Consider the following 22,780-nt stretch of genomic DNA (forward strand, 5'->3'; position numbering starts at 1 on the left):
GCTCATCAACTCTGCCCCAGGTGGATCAATAAATCGGAATCCTGGAACTCTGAGCACTCTGAGTAAAGCATCTCTAGTGACACTAAACTCTTTAGACAATTTCTTGAGTGTTACCTACATTTTCTAGAACGACATTGGGGGGGGGGCATCCCTACCAATAACACAGAACAAGTTGGTAAAATGAAACAAACAAACAAATCTTTGAAAAGACATTTCTCAAAAACCAAATCCCTTTGTGTGGTCCACATACCACTGAAGTTTGGAGGCTGCTGACATTCAAAACTTTGCCGAAGGGCTGATTACTAGGAAGACAAATAGACTCTGTGACACACTAATGAAATTGTACCTTGTCATTCTGACCACCAGGTCACCAACCTCATTATCAAAACAAGGTCTGCTGAAGAGAGGCTGCTGGCATGCAAATGTCAAGATCATGCAGGAAATAACTTCTAATTCGGAGGGCTGGATCTGGTCAGCATCACATTTTACCGCCGGACCAGCTTCCTTTGGAAACCTCTCAAAAGGCTCTCAAGGCCCAGCCTGACAAGGACAGACTACCAACGACTTTGTCTCAGTGGTTTAGCAGGCAGTGCCCAGTACAACAGAAGTCCAAAGTCGCAGCTGCGGTAGGTGATGTCAAAAGAATGAGAACTAGAATATAGGTCCACCCCCTGCCCCCACCCAAGTACCAGCCCGGATTCAGAGCAGCAGTGTTTCCTGCAGTGGGGCACCTGGGACCTGGGCACTCCCTGACCACACTGATAGCACTCCCTTTCCACTCCACTTCAGTCTCTCCTTCAGTCAAGGAGAGAGCTGTAGTGGGGGAAAGATGCTTTGCGTTTTGCTTCTGCACTGCAGTGGTGGGCCCTGGACTCTTCTACACACACCTGTAACCCGTTTCCCTGTCAGCAGAACGCAGCTTGGGTTTCCATGACAGCTACAACGGCAAAAGAAAATCTACTTTGTAAAAGACAGTATTTACATAGGCGTGGATTCAAATAAATATTAAGCAAATAATAGCATATGTGTAAAGAGAATAAATAAGAACTAGGAACCCAGCTGAGGTAATGAAATTTGGCAAACATTGCACCAAGATGAAAAAAAAAAAAAATCATGAAATCCTTTCACTAGACAGTAAATCAGAATGTCTTCAGAAGTTTTTATTAAGGCCTTGAAAAAGTGCCCGTGGATGGGCTGGAGAGATGGCTCAGCAGTCAAGAGCACTGGCTGCTCTTCCAGAAGTCCTGAGTTCACTTCCCAGCAATCACATGGTGGCACAACAATCCCTAATGAGATCTGGTGCCCTCTTCTTGTCAGTAGGCATACATACAGATAGAACACTGAATACATAATAAATAAATAAATCTTTTAAAAAAAGTCCATGGAGGGTTAGAGATTTGGCTCAGTGGGTAAGAGGGTTTACAATCCGCATTGCCCTATCCCCACAACCAACCTAAAAGCCCAGCATGATTCCTATACCTGTAACCCCAACACTGTGGTAGAGACAAGCGGGTCTCAAGAATTCAATGGCCAGTGTAGAAATTGTCATCTCCTTCCAGTGAGAGACCCTGACTCATCACAATAGGGGAGAGAGGAATAGAGGGAGACACTCCACAACTGCATACCCATTCTCACACACACACACACACACACACACACACACACACACACACACACACACACACGTTGATGCAGTAAAGCATCCATTTAAAACTTTGCTTCCTCTACCCACAGCTAAGCAGACCCAGCGGGGTATTTCTGCTACTTTTACACTGCTACACAGACCTTTGAGATCTCTGTACCAAACCCCCACATGGATGGTCCTTCCCCTGACCCCAGTAGTAAGGAGAATTAAGAACCGAGAATGAATAGTTAACAACGAACAGCTTCTATCTAGACAAATTTAATTTCGGGGCGAAAGGCACAAATTAACACATAAGAAGTCTAAAAGTCAAGATGATTAGATGCTCATTACATTTTACAGGGATAACCTTTCTGTGGAATAATTTCTGGAGCTGCATGTGAGACCCGGGAGGGAAAAGGATTCAGCAGGCTAAAGGACAGGTGAACAGCATTACAGACAGACAGAACCCCACTTGCAAATGGCCAGGAGGTGGTAACAGGGTTCTAACTGTAATATAGGATTGGCCCAGAAAGAAGGGGGTGGGAGAAGTGAGGTAGGTTAAAATGCGAATTTTATTCTAAAAACAATGGAACGCCCACTCCGTGTTTTAATTAACCGGAGTGCCTTGGCCCGTTTAACCTTTTAAAATGAGTATATCCGATACATCTCTTTGAACACGTGGCAACAAAGACGCTTCGTTTGCAGGAGCTGGGTGTACAGGGTACTTAAGAAGATGGCCATGGAAAAGTGGGTAATTTGAGGGTACGCTAAGCAAATCGTGAAGCTGTCAACTTTCCCGGGCGCTCAGCTCTGCCCACAATTCCAAGGGTACAGTCTCATTTCACCCGTAAGACAATCCCTATTTCACGACCGTCCCCCGATGTGGAAACTGAGGGTAGAGCGGCTCAGAGCCTATCCCGTGGGGTGCCCCTCGCCCTTGCAGAGCGCCCCAGGGGGCAAGGGCTGCAGGATCCTGGGTTCGGGGAGGAGGGAACCGTGCCCAAGGAACGCGGCCTCGTGGTCCGCCCAAGCCCTGCAGGCCTTCTAACTACCACGTCGGATCGCAGCGGCCAGCGCGCCGCCATCAGGAGGGCGGGCGCAGAGTTACCGCCGCCAGAGACCGCCCCGAGCCGGCGCCCGCAGCCGCAGACACCTACCTGACCCGCCAGTCCTCCGCCGCCGAGACCCCGCCCCTCGGCGCACCCGCGCATGCGCGGGATTCAAACCTGCCGGCGCCGCGGCCCTGCCTGCGGGCTGCTTCCACTTCCGGATGCTCGCCGCTGGGTCCTAAAGCCCGCCGTATTCGAGGGAGACCTAGAAAAGGGATGCCTGGGTGCCTCGGGAAACCTAGTTCCCCCCCCCCCCCCCCACACACACACCCTCTCTACGCTGGTTTCCTGTTGACTCCTTAAGAAAGGAGAAACAGAAAGCTGCCCGCTAGCTTCTTGCCTAGTTAATTAGCAAACAACACCAGGCTCCCCGGGACTGCTCTCAGGCAGCCTCAGGGCTGAGGCAGCGGTGTGCTTTCGCAGATAGGTGGGCTCAGTTAAGAGGCAGCTGCTGCAGACTTTAACATCTACTGCAGGATGAAAAGTTAAACGAGTTCCCATAAAATACAGAACCTCGAATGACTCTCCTTTGAAACGGGCGTGTTCCAGTCAATCTCACCGATCTGCCTCAAGGGTTGATACGTCTAGCATAAACCGGTCTGGGAAACGAAGGTCTAGAGCATTCCTCAACTTGTATAAAGACGTCTGCTTTGGGATTCTTGTTTTATTCCTTGAGTCAGTCTCGTTGCTTCCCGGGGGGGGGGGGGTGGAGGGGTTAGCTAATTCTGTGTAAACACTCTAATGGGTCATTTCGTTTAATTGTTCTAGACAGTGTTAAGTGCTGGGGTTACCAAGAGGGCGAAAACAAATATAGTAGCTGCCCTGAGAACGCCGTGCAGTGGCTTGGTTAAAAAATGAATCCTGGAGTTCAATTTGTGTGTGTGTGCCTTCTTCACATTCTCCTTTTTTCTCCTACAAGTTCTAGAAAAGGTGTGGGTCAAAATAATCAAAGGGAATTTTATCGCAAGTTTGTTAGAAAGCCTGAAAACAATCAAAACACGTCACACACACGCACAAAAAAATCTAAAGTCACCAGATCTCCCTCAGCGGCGTTCAAGGAGTCATGAAAGCCGAGAAGGGGCGGGGCTAAGAGCCGGGGGCGTGTCTTGGGGGCCCCTCCCCGTTGTTAAACTGCCCCTTTGACCAATGACACTACGAAATCAACGCCAGTGGCTCGGAGGCTAGCCAATGGGAGGAGACGTTGGAGTTGCGCGGCGAAGTTGAGGCCCAGCGGAGGTGGGCGTGGCCGCGGTGGGAAGTTGCGGTCCCTCTGGAAAAGTTGAGGTGCCGGGTTGCCTGGGCAGCGTCGGTGTCGGTGTCGGTGTCTGTGTTGGTGGCGATGTTTCGGTCAGAGGCAGGCGCCAGGCCGCGGGCATGCGAAGCCAGCGCCTCGGAACGCAGGAAATGGGTGGAAGTAGGTCTAGGAACGCGCCCCTAGTTCGGGTTCAGCTTGACCATGGCCACTTCTGTCACTGCTCCTGGGCCTCCCTTAGCGAGGTTCTAATCGGCCTTGAAAAGAACTGTGCTTAAAACCAAGTTACAGCTGCAGGACTCTGATCATTTCCCTGCCCGCCACACCCCTATCTGCATTAGCTTCTCTCTTCCCCTTTGCGTCACCTTCTGAATCCCAGGACTGACCTTTTGTGTGGTTTATTTCAGTGGCTTAGATGAGTTGATTTGTCAGTCTAGAGATCCAGCCGCTTAAACTTTGAGGGCGGGGGCCAGAGAGACGAACTTAACTCAGCGTTTCTATTGCTTGAGAATTAAAACTAGGGTAATGAAACCGCATTTTAAAAGCCCCACAACCAGGTTGGGTTCTACATGTTTGTGTTTCTGGCTTCTGACTAATTGTAGATGTCTAATATTCCTTAGGTATTTAAAGCATGTGATGAAGACAACAAAGGCTACTTGAGCCGAGAGGACTTTAAGATTGCGATTGTAATGCTGTTTGGATACAAACCCTCCAAGGTTAGTTTCTCCTCCATTCTGCTGCTGCTCTCTCGTCCTCTTGCCTCTCTTTCTCGTCTTTGGATGCTGTAGAAACGTGTCATAAGAAAATAGGCCTGGACTTCTTTCTGATATCTATAGAGCAAATTTATAAGCTAATTTTTAAGACATTTCTAAATGTCACCCTCCCCGACAAAGGCCTAACTCAGGGACGAATTAAATATCTATACCAGTGAAGCCAACAAAACATCCCCTAAAATTTTAAGAAATATAGGGTGTTAGAATATGCTAGGCGGTGGGGTGGTGCTGTAATAGGAAGAATTTGCCTACTAGCTGATATGTATATAATAGAACTTCTGGGTGGCTTTCTTTAATTGATAAAAGTAATACATTCATACAATGCACAAAATCCCTTCTCTTTCCACTAGACTAGGGTCCCACTTACCATGAGATAGTCAGTTTCTTCTGTATTGTTCTACATACATGTGTAGTTATAGTCTTCTGAAAATATTAGTTGCATACTCTTATTTTAACATTCATTTAACGTGTCACATTAGCAACAACTCCAAAGCACACACCATTATGACCTTAAAAAATAGTGTATAATAGTCTCTTTAGTCCATTTTCCTTTGGTTGTTGTTTGAATTAATCAGTTCCTGCAAGCATTGTTGCATTGTTGACTTGAGCATCCTTTTATGTTTAAATACACACAGGGTATGTCTTTGTGGATATAAACACACACACACACACACACACACACACACACATTCTCATGAGCCTCTCCCCCTTCCCTTGCAGAGTGTTAACAGACCCAATCATGTACAGGGGTATCACAGGGTTGTCAATTCAAGAGTGCAGAAGCCGTGTCTTGCCCAGAAATCAGTATTGCACTTTGGTTCTTAGTTCTTTCTACACTGCTTTTTCCACAGTGGAGGCTGCATTTGAAACATTGTGGCTGTTACTTTCTCATAAGCATTGCATGCTTCCCAGTCATTAGACCACAGCTGAACCCCAATGAACCTTCTATTTCAGTAGATAGTTTCCTGCTTACCCTGTCTTTGTGCTGTTCTGCTCTTCTGTTAGAAGCAGTCTAGAGAGGGATCCATTTTTGTTAAGCTGCTGAACTGGAACTAAGCACATTTAAGACACTGTCCAAATTCAAAAGAGTAAACTACAACCATCAAGCAGAAGCAGCACTCCTCAGCCTGGAATGCCCTCCGCTTTCCCAGATCTGACAGCTAAGGCTCCCCTGCTCCTTGAGTCAGTGTAGCCAGGGACTCTGTGATATCCCATTCCTGTACCCTTCCGTGCACTTGAGTGCACCACAGCTCATATATTCTGACCTCCTCCCGCCACACACACACACACACACACACACACACACGTAAGTTTGCAGACAGCTTGCAGGATTCAGAAGGTCAGAGATGCTCAGCTCCTGAGAGGCCAGTTATGAGTTCAGAGTGCTAGCCTGGACTGGCTCTGAAATTGCAGCAGCCCTGCTAACCTGCAATCATTTCACACTGGAGCTCCGGGCAGATGGCTTGAAAAGGCTGAATGTTTTAAAGCATTGTACTTAGCCTGGGCTCACCTGGAAAGATAGCTTATTTCCTTTTGCTTTTTATGCCCCTCGAGTCTGTTTTAACTGTTGACTGGGTGAAGGATTAAATGGCAGGTACAGCAGTGTGGTCATGTGCATACACTTGACGAAATTTGACAGCTTTTACTTTGCATACTGGATTGAGTTAAAAAATAATGTAAGCTAAAAACTTACATTGTTTGTGTGGATGAGTGTATGTGGGGTAGTTTGTGGAGGTCAGAGAACAACTTATGGGAGTCTGTTCTTTCCTTCGACTATGTGAGTCCCAGGGGTAACTCAGGTTACCAGGCATAATAGAAAGTGCTTTTTTATGCTGAGACACCTTACTGGCCCTCACATTTTATTTTTAGGGAAATGACATATATAACTGGTTACAGGTCAGTCAGCAATCAAGCAAGATCATAGCAAAGCACCTAAACATGTGCCAGCCATGTATACAATAAACTTTTTTCAGCAAGGAACTGTTCAGTTATTTTTGTTTTATATACATTGGTATTTTGCTTACATGTATGTCTGTATTAGGGTGTCAGATGCCCTGGAACTGGAATTACAGACAGTTGAGCTGCCATGAATTGAACCCAGATCCTCTGGAAGAGCAGCCTATGCTCTTAACCACTGAGCAATCCTTCCAGTTCTCAATGTATACCTTCTTGTATTTTAAATTTTATATGACATTAAGTGCCAGAGTTGAATTCTTAATGCCATGTTTGATTAAATAAAATACTGATTCTAAGTCAGCCAATTAAATGAGACATATAAAAAAAATTCTAACACGGAGAATGTGATTTTGAAGAATTAACTGTGAATTGTTATTTTAGACAACCATCACGCTGCAATAGCATCTCATAAAGGACTTATATGGTGTCATTTATACATTGATGCTTGCAGAATGAGTTTATTAAATCTGTTTAATCAGAGGAGTACCTGGCAGTTGCTGGGAATGTAAAGATGAATAGACACAGTTTCTGCTTTGAAGCAGTTTTGTTTTTGTATAGAGCTTAGAAAGCAGATGCACATCAAGAGAGATACTTTATAAACAGGAAGGAGGGACAAGGTCGGGGCAGCTATAATAGGTGTCATTTAGACTAGAGAAGCTCGACTAATGTTCTACGCAGCATCCAGGAGCCCTTGTGTTTGCTCGGATAGAATATGCTAGAAAGGGCGGTGGCATTGCCAAGCAGAAGTAAATTCAGACGGAAGTGGGTTCAGAGGAGCCAGTTGGGATTGAAGTGTTCCCTGTACATTTGTTAGATACTCTGTGGGGTTTTGAGGTTTTACCTCTTAAATATGGGAACCACATTTGGGTAGAGAGATGGGGCCAGAGATAGGTTTGAGGCTATAAGTTTCTAAGGGGCAGCTCAAAGTGTAAGACTGAACGGCATTCTGGAGGAAGTTTCTGCAGGGTGTGAATGGCACCATTCCAAGGAAATAACTTTGGGGATGCTGCATTTAAAGATAGGCAGGGAATTCATGACAAAGATGGAGTAGGAACCACTGGGAAGGGACATGAGGAAGCCAGGGAAATGGAGGGACTCAAGATTATGGAAGTTTTCTTTTTTATTGGTTTTTCAAGACAAGGTTTCCCTGTAGTTTCTAGAGCCTGTCCTGGAACTAGCTCTTGTAGACCAGGCTGGCCTCAAACTCAGAGATCCGCCTGCCTCTGCCTCCCGAGTGCTGGGATTAAAGGCGTGCGCCACCACTGCCCGGCAAGATTATGGAAGATTTAAGACAGACACCAGAAAAAAAAATGTCAGTTACCATCAAGGCTCAGTTTCCTTAGTGTTTACAAATAAAGCCCCTGTCACCAATGGGAAGGAAATGTTTCTGTGTTAACATTTACTTAAAGCAGGCCCCAGAGCTACATATACAGTGTGTTCTCAAGTGGTTTGTGTTGTTTAGGCAAAAACAAGCACAAGGCTAGACTAGACCAAACTGTTGACTGTGGTACCCACTGAATTTTAAAATGTCTTCTTTGTAATTTATGCTCTTCTTGTTTCTGCATTGATCATGTATTATTGTTTTATTATATTACCTTCTTTTATTGGTAGGGTTTTACAGTGTAGCTCATGCAGGCTTCAGTCTTTTCCTTCCTGCCATGGTCTCAGAAGTGTTGAAAACTACCACACCTGACTTGGGGTACTTTTAGTCTCTGGAAAATGGAAGAATAAAGCCATTGTAACAATTGTTTTTTTTTTAATAAAAAAGAAAGATTATATTTTAGGTTGTAATATATATAAAACAGCCAAATTGATTTTATATATTTAAGCTATTGGCCAATGGAGTGAAGTTTTGGGGGGCATTATGGTAGATTAGTGCCTCTTGTGGATGTTAATGAACAAGAAAAATGACCATCATAATGTCGAGTGAGGTTATTGTCTACTAGATTCAGTAAAATTGGTTTCACATAAAATATGTGTCTTCCCATACCCTGGGAACTCAGAACTAGTACTTTGAAATATCTGATAAAATTTCACATCCTCTCAATCTTTCCTCTTTTCTAGATAGAAGCGGACTCTCTGATGTCTTCAGTAAATCCCAACACTTCTGGTAATGTGAAAGTTAACATTTTTAGTAGACATTCACAGAACTAAAATTAAGAACGATGTAATTAAGACAGTTTGTGCATCGTATTTAAACACGTCTTTGCTTCTTATTATTCAAAAGGAAAGCTTTAGATTTTAAGAAAAATTTTTAATTTAATGCACAGAATAATGGGTTTCATTCTAGTGGGTATTTCCATGCACACTTTGTCCTCCTCGTCGTCTTTCCTGTCCCCTCTTTCTGGTCCCCTCTGTGCCTCACAGCCCCATCTGCTTTTATGTCACCTGTGTTCTCTAACTTTCTCTTTTCTTCCTCTCCTCAGGGCTTGAGATTTCTTCATTCCTTCTCATGTCCCCTTTCCAGTTCTATGCCCTGTGCGTAGCCCCCACCCCCACATTAAAAGCCCAGTTCCCATATTTGAGAGTGTTTGTTGTTCTGAGTTTGGCATATTTCACTTAGCATGCAGGTCCATTCATTCCTGCAAATGCCACGATTTCATGTTTCTCTCTAGATAAATAAAATTCCATTGTGTGTTAAATTTTCTTTATGAATTTATCTTATGATTGACTTCTAGGCTGGTTCCATTTCTTAAGTATTAATAGTGCAGCAGTAATCGTGGATGTGTATGCATCTGTGGGAGGACCCAGGAGCTATATAGCCCAGTCATATGGTAATTCTAGTTTTGGGTTTTAAGAAATCTATACTTCTTTCTGTGGTGGCTGCACCAGTTTGCATTCTCACCACCGGCGACAAAGGGTTCTTCTTTCCCCACATTCTTGCTACCATTGTGCTTTTTTATGTCTTCCTTTTTGTTCTTGGTATAGATTCATCATACATTATGCTGGGTTTTGACCATATTTACTGTCTTTCCAGTCCTTTCCTGCAGCTCTACTTCTGACAGCCTCACCTTTATCTCCTTCTTTTTCTCGGTGTTCTTTTTGCCTTTATGCTTTGTGCAAGTGTGCACTTGTCCCTCTCTGTGTGTCTCTGTGTGTCTCTCTCCTTCCTCTCCCCTCCTCCTCTTCTTCCTTTCTCTGTCTCTCTGTCTCTGTCTCTCTCACTCTCTCTCTCTCTCTCTCTCTCTCTCTCTCTCTCTCTCTCTCTCTCTCTCTCTCTCTCTCTGTGTGTGTGTTGGGAGTTTATATATCTATAAAGAATTCTGGGTCCTTCAAATATGGTTCAAATTCTGGGTTCTTCCTATGTCTGACATTTCATGTAATGGATGGTCTCTAGTTGCTCCCATTTTCCAGCAAATAACATAATTTTATCCTTTTCATAGCAGAATAAAACTGTATTGTAGAAGTTGAGCATCAAGTCCTGCATCAAGACATTTGTTTATCATATTTTAAGGAAGCATTTTTCATGACTTTTCCCATTGTTCTAAATTTGTGTGACTGTGTGTAGTCTTTTATTCCTTGACTTTCAAAAGCTCTTAAGACTTTGTGGAGGGATTGTGTATTTACCAGTAATATATGCTACAAATATTTTTCTTTTCTTTATCCATTCTTTTTTTGATGAACACATAGGACAATGGCATAACTTTCTGATTGTAAATAGTACTACATGAAACATTATGCTTATGTATTAGAGTTTTCTAACAATTTATAGAACGAATCTCTCTCTCTATGTGTGTGTATATATGTATCTTTTTATAATCTATCTATTTAGTGCACACACACACACACACACACACACACACACGGTTTATTAGAATGATATACTGGCTGTGGTCTAGCTAGTCCAACAATGGCTAAGTCTAAGAATCTAGAAGTTGCTCAGTCCACAGGGCAGGATGTCTCAGCTGGTTTTCAGTAGATACTGGAATCCTGAAGAAGTAGTCGCTAATGCCAGTGAAGGAATGGACTTGCTAGCAAGGGGGGGGCAAGCAGGCAAAGAGTAAAAGCTTCCTTCTTCCATGTCCTTCTATAGACTTCTATAGCAGAAGGTGTGGCCCAGATTAAAGGCATGTCTTCCTGCCTCAATACCAGATTAAAGGCATGTGTACCCTCCTTAAGATCTGGATTAGAAGTGGATCTTTCTTTTTTTTTTTTTTTTTTTTTTTTGGTTTTTCGAGACAGGGTTTCTCTGTAGCTTTGGAGCCTATCCTGGAACTAGCTCTTGTAGACCAGGCTGGTCTCGAACTCACAGAGATCCGCCTGCCTCTGCCTCCCGAGTGCTGGGATTAAAGGCATGCGCCACCACCGCCTGGCTAGAAGTGGATCTTTCTACTTCCAACTAAGTAGAACTCCCTCACAGGTGTGCCCTTCATTTTTTTTTTTTTTTATTTTAGTTAACTTAAGATGTAGTCAGGTTGACAACCAAGAGTAGCCATCACCTGTAGGGATGCTACCTTAGAGTTCTTTAGGTATATACCTCTACTCTTATTCAGCATGGTCCTTTAAATCATAGAAGACTAACACAAGACAAAGAACTGGAAGGGATACAAGTAAGAAAGAAGTCCACTTATGCTAATTTGTAGATGATAAGTGGACTTACAGACTCCATCAGAAAACCCTTAAAATAACAATATTCAGTAGGATATAAAATCAAAAGACAAGAATCAGTAGCTTTTTTATATATAAATAATGAATGTTCAGAAAGAAATCAAGAAGGCAAACCCATTCATACTAGCTTTAAAACCAAACTCAAACAAAACAAAACAAAAAGCCCCAACCAAAAATCGAGGGGTAAATCTGACCAAGAAAACAAAATATCTCTGCAGTACAAATTTTAAAACCCTGAAGAAATTAAAGATGAAGCTAAAAGGCAGAAACATCTCACATACTCATGGGTTGGCAGAATCAACATAGTGAAAATGGGTGTACTAGCAATGGCAATAGCACATTTAGTGCAGACCCATTTCAATATCTCCATTGGACTGGAGGTACAGCTCAGTAGTTAAGACCACTAAGTGTTCAGGGCACCAGACATGATCTGTGTGCTGTTTCAAGAGTAGAATACTGTCTTCAGAAGCAGCTACAACTGATGGAGGTGGAAAGGCCCAGTATAGAGATACAGCAATAGTCAATTTAAAAAGTCACCCCTTAGACACAAAGTGGGAGTGAAGAATCCCAGGCAGCACTGTGAGCACTAAGACATTAGTTACTTCAGGTATGGACGTAAACAAGCAGTAGCAGATATAACGATTTGACGGGACTCCGTGTTCATGTAGTTCAGCAACTGCTGCGCTGGGGAACTGTTTGGGAAATAGGTTAATTGTTAATAGTGCTTAATTTTTTTAAAGCTAAAGTATTAGTAAGTAAGTGGTAAAATGAGAGTTGGGAAAGGGGGAATGAGAGAATGAGGCATGAGTAGAGGGAACATGTTAACGTGGGCTAGAGCTGGAAGAAGGTCAGTGTATGAGGAGAAGCACGAGGAATAGTTCCTATAGACGAGGTACAGACAGTGAGGGTGTTCAGGAAGGCCATATGAGGAGAAGCGCGAGGACTAGTTCCTATAGACGAGGTACAGACAGTGAGGGTGTTCAGGAAGGCCATATGATGAGGAGAAGCGCGAGGACTAGTTCCTATAGACGAGGTACAGACAGTGAGGGTGTTCAGGAAGGCCATATGATGAGCCATGGAGGTTACGTTCAGACAAGGTGTAAGCCAAAACAGAGCAAGTATGATGGCTTTAATTATCAACCTGACGCTGCGTAGAACCTGCTGGGAAGAGACTCTCATTGAGGGACTGCTTAAATCAGATTAGCATGTGAGCATGTTTGGGAGCATTGTCTTGTCTGTACTGAGCACAGGGAAGCCAGGCTTTTGTTCTCTCCGTTCTTGACTGTGGCTGCTGCTTCAGGTTCTTGCCTTTTCCCAGAGTGATGGATCATGACCTGGATTCGTAAGCTGAATAAACCCCTTTTCCTTTAGCATTCTGTCTGTCAGCACATTTTTTTTTTTTGATCACAGCAACAGAAAGGAAACTAGAATAAGTGAAGTAGAAAAATACCAATAAAACTCGAAGTAAAAGAGAGAAAATGCAGGAGGTGCTTAACCTCAGCTAGTATGTCTTCCAACTTGGATGGATATGGTTTCTTTCTCCTCCTCACCTGAATGTTTTCTCATGGTAGTCTCTGCTGATGTGGGGAGGGCTGCTAATTTCAGTTGTTCACATGGTTTAAGTCATTGTGTGCGACTCATGTTCCTTCCAGAATTCCCTGGTCTGAGCCCCACACCCCTCACTGCCAGTTACTGACTCATCTCTAGTATTTTGGGGCTCACACTTTCCATGTGGAATTCTGTGTAACTGGGGTTCTTAGGCCTGGCTGGTTGGATTTACCTCTGTGACTAGGTGTTTCTTCCTGGCTGCCAGATTTACTCATGCCTACCAGGGCAACTGTTAAGTATACTCTTATGTATACTGATACTGGCCGAGACAGTGGTAGAGATGGCGTCTTCCCAGGCTAGTCTATCCGTGGCACAGGTGTAGAAGAGCATACTCAGGTGGACTTGCCACTCCTGCCTCCTTCACGAAGCCCTCAAGGTGCCCGCCATCTTTTCATCCATGGTATAGCCAGGCCCTGGTTGTTTCCCTGCGGGGCCAGTTTTCCTCCAGCTCCCTCACTGCTAATTATAGTGCGCATGGCCAGGAGAAGAAAGCACCTCCCGCAAGCTCCCCCTGACTCCAGGGCCTGTGAGCGTCATGGTGTAGCCATGCACCTGTTAATGCCACTCTTGACTGCTTCTCTCTGAGTATCTCACCTCGGCTTAAGCTTTTTATTTATTTTTGCTCGGCTCCTTTTAGCAATATGACACCAGGTTGCACAGAGGCGCCCTCTCATTCACAGCAGTGGTCAATTTTAATTGTCATTTTGTCTCAACCAAGAGCCACTTGGAAAGAGGGTCCCAGTGCCAGTTGCTGAGATCAGGCCCCTGGGGGCATGCCTGCGAGGCATCTTTTTTAATTGGGTTAATGGAGATGGGAAGATGCACCCTGAATATGGACAGCACCATTGTGCTCTGAACTGTGTGAGGAGACTGAGCTAGAAGAGCACCAAGCAGGCATGCGTTCATTTCTTTCTGTTTTTTTTTTTTTTTAAGATTTATTTATTTGTTATTTGTACTGTGGTCTGCCTGCATGTGTGCCTGCACACCAGAAGAGGGCGCCAGATCTCATGGTGGCTGTGAACCTCCGTGTGGTTGCTGGGAATTGAACTCAGGACCTTGGAAAAGCAGCCAGTGCTCTAAACCTCTGAGCCATCTCTCTATCCCCTTCTGTCTGCTCTAGACAGTGAATGAGCAAGTCTACCGCTGCAGCTTCCCCACAGTGATGGGCTGTGGCCTGGAATTGTGAGCTATAATAAACCTCGTCTCCCCCAGACTGCTTACTGTCAGGGTGTGTCTTATGATAACATAAATGAAACTAAGACATCCACTGTCTTATCAAGAAGTTCTTTTCATTTTAATTTAGTTAATTTACAAGCATGATGAGTTTCTAGTAGAAAATTTTAAGGTATTCAAAAGCATGAAGACAAAAATATCACTTATAATTTAATATGATTCCGTTTTACTCTGTGTGTGTGTGTGTGTGTGTGTGTGTGTGTGTGTGTGTGTGTGTTGAGGCAGTTACTTGTCCTGTTTTTGTGCTAAAATGCCTGACAAAAGCAAGTTATGGAGGCACGGGTTTGTCTTGGCCGGTAGTTCCAGGGTACAGAGCTTCATAGCAGGAAGTTGTGGTGGAGGGAGTTTGAGGTGGCTGGTCACATTTCCTCCACAGCCAGAAATATCAACCAATATTTACACTCAACCTCCTCTCCCCTTTATTTATCTCAAGCCGAAGCAAAGGAATGTCACCTCCCACATTTAGCGTGGGCCTTCCACCTCAATTAAGCTAACTGAGATGCTCCATCACAGACAAGCTGAGTTTCTGTGGTGACTCTGAGTTAACAATCCAGATTAACTGTCACAGACCAGCTCTTGTTATGTAGCCTACACTGGCTACCTAGTTTTGATCTCCTGTCTCAGCCTCCTGTGTCTGGGAACACAGGCGTACGCCACCCCACCGTGTCTGGCTTTGATGCTGTTTTCTGAGCTGAGCAGCTGGAGGACAAAGAGAATCGCTGGAATAGGAGGAATGGAAATGACTGTTTGAGGCTGGGGAGAATGAGAGTTGTTTTTTTCAGGATGTTAAATTTCAGAAGTCTCAATCCATATGTCAGCTCAATTAAGTGCGTATGGAACTCAGGGGAGTTTTGGGGTGAAGAAATAAAATTGGGAATATTAGCGTGTAGATGATTTTTTAAAAAATCACGTATGGGATGAACCTATTTGGACAGAGATAAGTGGATAATTTAGGAGCTATAATTAAGAGAGTCCGGTAAAGGATGTGGAAAGGGTAAAGGAGACTTGGGAATGACAGAAAGACAACCATAAATGTTGGTTGAAAAGCCAGAGGAAGTAGAGAGTGACCAGCGTTACTAAATGCTGCTCACAGGCCAGGTAGCAGAGTGAGGAGTGGCCACTGGAGCTGGCAGCCTGGAAGCATGTGTGACTCTGGCAAGCAGATTAGAGCGTGTGGTGAAGTCACCAGCCTGCTAAAGCAGTGTGGAGATACAGGTGTAAGGGTGAAGCGACAAATTTTCAGTGTGCGTAGATGCGAGTCTCAGCAAGTCTGGAGTGGCCTCGGGTCAGGGGATGTTTGGTTTCTTGGTTTTTTGTTTTGTTTTGTTTGTTGTTGTTTTTTTGAGACAAGAATTCTCTGTAGCTTTGGACCTGTGCTGGAACTAGCTCTAGTAGACCAGACTGGCCTTGAACTCACAGAGATCCACCTGCCTCTGCCTCCTGAGTGCTGGGATTAAAAGTGTGCTCCAGCACTGCCTGGCTCTTTTTTTTTTTTTTTTTTTTTTTTTGTTGTTGTTGTTTTGGGTTTTTTTTTGTTTTTTGTTTTTTCCCTTAAGATGGAAGAACCTCTTTCTGTGCTTAACAAAATGGTCTGATAAAGGAGAAAGAATTGGGGGAGGCAGATCAAGCCAGCTAGTGAGTAGGCAAACACCGTTTTGTTTGATGAGCTAGGGTCCAGATCAAGATGGGTTGATTTTTCAAAACTGTGCCTTTCTTTGGGAAATAATTTAAAACGTACAAAAGCTACAAAACAAAAGTAGTAAGAAAACAGCTTTATGTCCTTTATCCAAATTCATTTATTGCTAATAGCTTCCCATTTGCCTTATCATCTGTTCCCTTATACTATATCTTTCTCCCTAAGTACAATGCTTTTTATCTAATTTACCATCTATATTCTGTTTTACCAGTTGATCTGGTAATGTCCTTTATAGCTTCTCCCCCCTTTACTACAGAGCTAGTTTTTGGTGTTAGAGGTCTATAATCTTGCATGTCTCTGCAACATTTTGGTAAATTTTGTGAATAGAGAGTTCTCCTCACTTTTTGGTTTATTTTTAAACAGTCCACTTTAATTATAGAGGCACCGTTAAGAGGATAAAAATCTATAGAACTAATATAGATGGGGAGAAAACTAGCTAAGGTAAAGTACAGAAGCTTGAGGAGAAGGAATGACGCAGGACGAACATGGGCATTTCAGAGTCGCAGGAGTCAGTCCATCAAGAACACTACACAGTATTGAACGTTTCCACCACCATTCAAAATTCTGAGTATACAAAAGGAAAGACAGATGAAACAAAGGAGAGAAACAGTAAGTCTTCAATGGTGGTTGGCGTTTCTACATTCCTGTCGATGATAGAGCAGGTAGACTCCAGTCAGTGAGGCTAAAGAAGACCCGCAGCACCATCAACCACCAGCTTGGCCCCGTTGTCATCTGGAGAGTTCTTCCCTCAGGAACTGCCAGGCAAGTTCCTCACAAGTCTTCACAGCACATTCATACAGCAGATTACATCTTATGGTATATTTACTCTTTGTGGTTGAATTATAATCAATAGCAGGGCCTGTCCAGGAAAAGTTCCAGGTATTTGGAAACTAAGCAGCATGCTTATAAATAACTCACAAGTCAAATAAAATCAAAGGGAAGAGCTAGAAAATATTTTTACTTTAAGGAAACGTTTCACATCTTTATGAGATGCATTGGAAATAGTACCTAGGAAGTAGTGCAAAATTTCTGTCTTATGAAAAAGAAAACCAGCCTCAAATTGGTGACCTCATCTTTTTTTAAAAAAATATTTTATTATGTATACAACATTCTGTCTGTGTGTATGTCCGCAGGCCAGAAGAGGGCAGCAGACCTCATTGCAGATGGTTGTGAGCCACCATGTGGTTGCCGGGAATTGAACTCAGGATCTTTGGAAGAGCAGGCAATACTCTTAACCACCGAGCCATCTCTCCAGCCCATGGTGATCTCATCTTTGACTTTTAACTACAAAAGGAACAGCTAGTCTGGCTATATGTGCATGTATTTATACATATAATGCAGATGAGGCCCCAAGTAAATGGAAGGAGGAAGTGACAAAGATTAAAGTGGAAATCAGTGAGACTGTGAAGAGAAAGACAAAGGAATTAAGAGCTAACTTATTTATTCTATTAGTGAATCAATAAAACTGTAAAGCACATAGGTGGGGCACCCAAATTACCAATCTCATGAATGACAGTGGTAGATCCCATAGTTATTTAAAGGATAATTAGGATATACAAGGTTATATCAACAGTTTAGCAGCTTAGATGAAAACACTAGATTTCCTGAAAGACAACCTGCTAGAAAGCTCAGAAGAAGGAGATAATGGGAGCAGTTCTGTCTCTGTTAAAGAAACTGAATTAAGAGCCGGGCCGTGGTGGTGCATGCCTTTAATTCCAGCACTCGGGAGGCAGAGGCAGGCGGATCTCTGAGTTCGAGGCCAGCCTGGTCTGCAAGAGCTAGTTCCAGGACAGACTCTAGAAACTACAGGGAAACCCTGTCTCGAAAAAACAAACAAACAAACAAAAAAAAAAAACCACCAAAAAACAGCCACGCAGAAACTGAATTTTGAGTAAAAACCCTTCCTGTAAAGAAAGGTCTAGGTAGGCCTGGATGGTTGCAGTGGTGAAGCCTATGAAATATCAAAGAAAGAATATTAAGTAGTAGAATTTACAGTCTGTGCTCGCTTTCTTCCAAACATTTATTAAATCAGAGTCTTATTTCTCTGGGCATATGCTGTATTTTTCCTCTCTACTTTTGCACATTGTGAAATATTACATTTGAAATTTTAGAAAATGTGAAAAGCAAGTAACTCTTTTCTGTACACATTTGTAGTTGCTAATGAGTAATACTCACTGGTCTTACCCAGGCTCTTGGATTTGTTTGCAATTGCAGGTCTTATTGCTACAAATCTTGTGTAAGTATCAGTTCCACAGACACCATTCCTGATGTCTCCATCAGGACTACTGAAAACTCATGGCCAGTCTTGTCTCTTCACACATTGACCTTTCCACCGACCAAGTCAAAACGCTTCTTTACTGTTAGTGATACTAGGGGTTGAATCCTCACACATCATCGTCAGTTGCTGACCAGTGAGTGAGCTATAGCCCTAGCCTTCCAATACCATTTTTATATTGCAGGAAGCAAAGTGTCATGACATTTTAAATTGTTAATTATACTTTAATATATGATATCATATGGTAAAATATCTTTTAAAGATTTATTTTATTTTATATGTGTGGGTATTTTGCCTGCATGTATGTATGTATGCACACCATGTGAGTGCCTGGGATCTGTGGAAGTCAGAGAGGAGTTTGTATGCCCTGAAACTAATGTTACAGATGGTTGTTCATCACCATATGGGTGTTAGGAGCCAAGCCCAGGTCTTATGCAAGAGCAACAAGTACTCTTACCTGCAGAGCCTCTCCAGTGCTATTGTAAGATATCTTCATGATACTTAGATGGAAAACACATTTACTTATTCATATTTTTATTGGATACATATGTGTCTGGTTTTCTCTATATGCACTATGTATGTATAGGTGCCCACCCCTTAAACTGGAGTAGCAGTCATGTGTGAGCTGCCCACTGTGGGTGATGGGAATTAAACTCAGGTCCTCTGCAAAAGCAACAAGTGTTCTTAACCACTGAACTAATTCTCCAACTCATGTATACACACACAAACACACACACACACACACATGCATGCACGCACATGCACGCACACACACGTGCACACGTGTGTGTACTTACTTAGATACCTTATATAAAGTATGGATTTTAGAACAATATTTTCAGAAGAACAGATGTTTTACCTAATCCCTAACTTAATACAGTTTTTCCAGGCTTTTAATTTCCTGTTGAAATTTTCACACTTTCAAAATATTTAAAATACTGTTTCTTTGACGCTCCAGTTAGTTGTAATGTCTTGGTGAAACTTTTCCTGCATTTTTTTCCTCTTAAAGTTTCTGTGTTTATAATCCAGTCTACAAAGAGTTCTGTCTTTTGGCAGGAGGCCTTCCTGCTTCTTTAGTGCTGAATGGGTTTCTCTGTCCCAAGAGTCCCCTGATAGTCAGTAGTCCCAATAGTCAATAGACTATTCTGCCTGGACAAGGGTCTTCCCCTTGCTCGTTATTTTTTGTGCTTTATCTCCCTGTCCTTTGACTTTTCTGCTGTGTGAAGTCTGACTGGGGCTGAAGACACCGTAACAGTCATCCTTTCCACAGCGCTCTGTCTTATATGTGTTTTCTGATCTGACTCCATGAAGAATTTTTAGTTGTTGTTGGATTGTACTTGTTTGTTTGTCCTTCTTCGAGATAGACTTCCATGCAGCTCAAGCTGTTCTGAAGCTCTCTAAGGAGCTGACAATGTCCCCATCTCCCCAGTTCTGGGATGTCAGGCATTGCCTACCATACCTGGTTTAATGCAGAGTTGAGATTTGAACTTAGGGCCTCTTGCATGCTTGGCAAGCACTTTGTCAATTGAGCTACTTCTCTAACCCCACACTGAAGAATTTCTTTCCTTAATTGAAGGAATGAACTGGGATGATAGCTTGATTTTCTTCAGTTCTCTGAGGTATACAGAGAAGTGTGGATTCTAAAAGACGGACTTCCCAGTTCTTTGCAGTGAGTTCTACACAAATATCAATTTTCAGGGTAACTTTCTGTATGCTCAGTATTTTCTTAGGGCTCCTCCTAGTAAATGCTCTCTCACATTTAGTAAGATATGACTACATGAAAAAGTGTTCCCATTTAAGTTAAATTCATAGGGTTTCACCCCAGTGCAAAAGGTGGGGTGTTATTGAAGGATGAATTCTGGCGTAAAGTTTCCTTCCTTTGTTCCAGAGCATTTTCTTTGTGTGTGTGTATGTGTGTGTGTGTGTGTGTGTGTGTGTGTGTGTGTGTGCGCGCGTGCGCGTTCTGCAGTGAAGCTAATGGCTGCTTCATGCTATGCTGCCTCTACTTCCCTCTTCTTTTTGTTTGCTTAGGTCTGATGTCAGAGAGGTTTGACTTGTGGTAGAAGAGAACTCATGTCATGAAGTCACTGTCCTTGATAACTTTCTAGTAGTTGCATACTGCCTTCGTTCAGAGTGCCTATCCTTTGCAGCAGTTGGGGAGCTTTCTTTGGACAGTTCTAATGTGCAGGCACAAGTATTCCGCAGTCGGTACAGTGGCACGGTATCTCCTATGCCTGATTTCTGTGTGTGATGAAGACTGCCTTATTCTGGCCCATTTTCTCAGATTCATTGTTGCTTCACCTTGAGTTTTCCAGAACTGAAAACAGACTTAGGGGTCTCTAACTTTGATAATAGGCTTGGGGACTTACTCCAGTATGTGTATCCTTGCATTTGATATCAAAGAATGACTCTCACAACCATTTCTCAACCAAATCATTAGGATGCTTCTTTCCATAATTTAATGTTAAAGGATTTTTCAGAAGGTCACAAAGTAAATTAGATATCAGAGAAATTCAGGGGGTAGCAGCGGAAGGATTAGTTTGGAAGGTTGAGATCAAATGTAGGTGCTTTGTGTCTTGTTCCAAAATTGACTGTGAAGACCTGCTTTCGTCTCCAAGCTTCTAGCATTTTCCCTTCTCCCAGTCTTGAGATCAATATCAAATTATCTTTCTCAGAGCATTTCTTTCTTCAGGATTAAAGGAATAGATTTATAACCAGGGCACCAATTCTCCCTCCCCATCCAGCTTTAGTCCGTGTTTACTTGACTGCTGTGACTCCAGGCCACAGACATCTAAGAGAAACAGTTAAATAGCTATTCCGCAAGAAGTAACCATCCAGCTCCGCTGCTAACATGAATTCATTCTATTAGAACTGCCAAGCCTAAACCAATTTCACACCATCAACTCTTTTTCTTCCCAGTAGATCACAAGGGTCACATTTGCCACCTGGCATTTCTCTTGAAAGAAGTGGATTATGTAGGGATTAAATGTCTTCAAGTATGTTGTCTCTCTCCATAGTGTGTTTTTCACATTTATTTTATTTTCATGTTTATGAGTGTTTTTCCTGCATGTATGTGTGTGCCTGGTGGTAGTGAGCCACCATGTGGATGAGAGCTGAACCTGTGTTCTCTGCAAGGACAGCAGGGGCTGTTAACCTCTGAACTCTCTCCAGAATATCTCCACAGTGATTTTACATTGAAGGAGTTAAGTGTTGGCCCTTTAGCTTTCTGAAATGTACCTATTCCCAAAGTTCTTCTGGGTATTTGTGATTGGGAATTCTCTTTCTGCTACCCAAAGGATTTTTTTAAAAGACAGAATCTCATGAGGCCCACCCAGGCTAGCTTCAGTCTTTCTACATAATCAAGGATGACCCTGAACTCATGCCTGCACCTTCCAAGTACTGACATTACAGACCTTTATCACCATCCGTGGTTCTACAGCTGTTCTTCAAGTCAAGGCCATAGCAGGTGTCTATGCAGGGTTCTTTGACTCTAGAGCTTCCTAGATGAGGTCTAGACACATGTCCTGGATTCACCTTGACTCAGTTGTTCCTAAATAAGGGCAATGTTCTCAAGATGCACTTCACTCCAGTTTGGAACAGTACCTGGGTGCCCAGGTCTTGTCTTACAAGGACTTGTAGTCCTCTTAGAAGATGGGTCATGTCTGTTAGAAGTCTCTTATGAAAATAAAGAAAACCGCAAAGTTGAATCAATGCTGTTAGTAATAGCTATAGGATAGCTGGAAGAAAAGTACTTTCTGGGAGAATCTGGTGGGATTCCCAAATGAGTAGCAAAAAGGTAGTATTTATTTATTTATTTATTTATTTGTTTGTTTGTTTATTTATTTTTTTGGTTTTTCGAGACAGGGTTTCTCTGTAGCTTTAGAGCCTGTCCTGGAACTAGCTCTTGTAGACCAGGCTGGTCTCGAACTCACAGAGATCCGCCTGCCTCTGCCTCCTGAGTGCTGGGATTAAAGGCGTGCGCCACCACCGCCCGGCTGGTAGTATTTATTTTTACTTCTGTCATCCAACGGGCAAGTGGGTTTAAATATCAACCAACTAGAGTAGCCGAGACAAAGGACTTAAGGAAAAAAAATGTCAAGCCATCTAGTTAAAGAAGTGACAGATGACCTGCGAGATCAATGTCAGTGTATAGGCTTCCTCACTCAGGTTTTGCTCACAGCTTGTCTTACATTGTTGAAAGAAACTGGAGCTAGAAGAAACCTAGAAACACCTGTGCCCTATTTTAAGGTGAGGAGACTGGTACAGAAAAGAGGTAAGAGAACATACACCTGGCATTGGTACAAGTCTTTAGAGAACTCTTTTTTTTTTTTTTTTTTAAGATTTATTTATTTATTATGTATACAACATTCCTCCCCTGTATGCTTGCACGCCAGAAGAGGGCACCAGATCTCATTACAGATGGTTGTGAGCCACCATGTGGTTGCTGGGAATTGAACTCAGGACCTCTGGAAGAGCAGTCAATGCTCTTAACCTCTGAGCCATCTCTCCAGCCCCTTTAGAGAACTCTTGTATGTGCTACATCATTTATTATTTTATAGACAATAATTACAGGCATTATTTCTTGACAATTATGTGCAGATCTGTGACGAGCACATTGTGGTAGCTATTTAATCAACTTTATGATT

General features: G+C 43.0%; 2 protein-coding genes across 5 annotated transcripts in view; one reads left to right on the forward strand and one right to left on the reverse strand.

Moving 5' to 3' along the window:
• The window catches only part of Tdp1 (tyrosyl-DNA phosphodiesterase 1), a 77,279-nt gene extending 74,464 nt beyond the window's left edge, over window positions 1-2,815 (reverse strand). For 3 of the 4 annotated variants that reach the window (XR_005286247.1, XM_038337360.1, XM_038337361.1), the window contains exon 1: window positions 2,782-2,815. The gene's annotated coding sequence lies outside the window, so the exon portion shown is untranslated. The remainder of the gene's footprint in view (window positions 1-2,781) is intronic. The other variant, XM_038337359.1, reaches the window with a different exon arrangement.
• A 1,257-nt stretch (window positions 2,816-4,072) lies between these two features.
• Efcab11 (EF-hand calcium binding domain 11) overlaps window positions 4,073-22,780 on the forward strand; it is a 171,667-nt gene continuing 152,959 nt past the window's right edge. The window contains exons 1-3 of the mRNA XM_038338031.1: window positions 4,073-4,147; window positions 4,606-4,701; window positions 8,779-8,824. Coding sequence (XP_038193959.1) covers window positions 4,073-4,147; window positions 4,606-4,701; window positions 8,779-8,824 — 217 coding nt within the window. The remainder of the gene's footprint in view (window positions 4,148-4,605; window positions 4,702-8,778; window positions 8,825-22,780) is intronic.

This window comes from Arvicola amphibius, chromosome 7 (genome assembly GCF_903992535.2).
Source record: "Arvicola amphibius chromosome 7, mArvAmp1.2, whole genome shotgun sequence".
In the NCBI taxonomy this organism is placed as follows: domain Eukaryota; kingdom Metazoa; phylum Chordata; class Mammalia; order Rodentia; family Cricetidae; genus Arvicola; species Arvicola amphibius.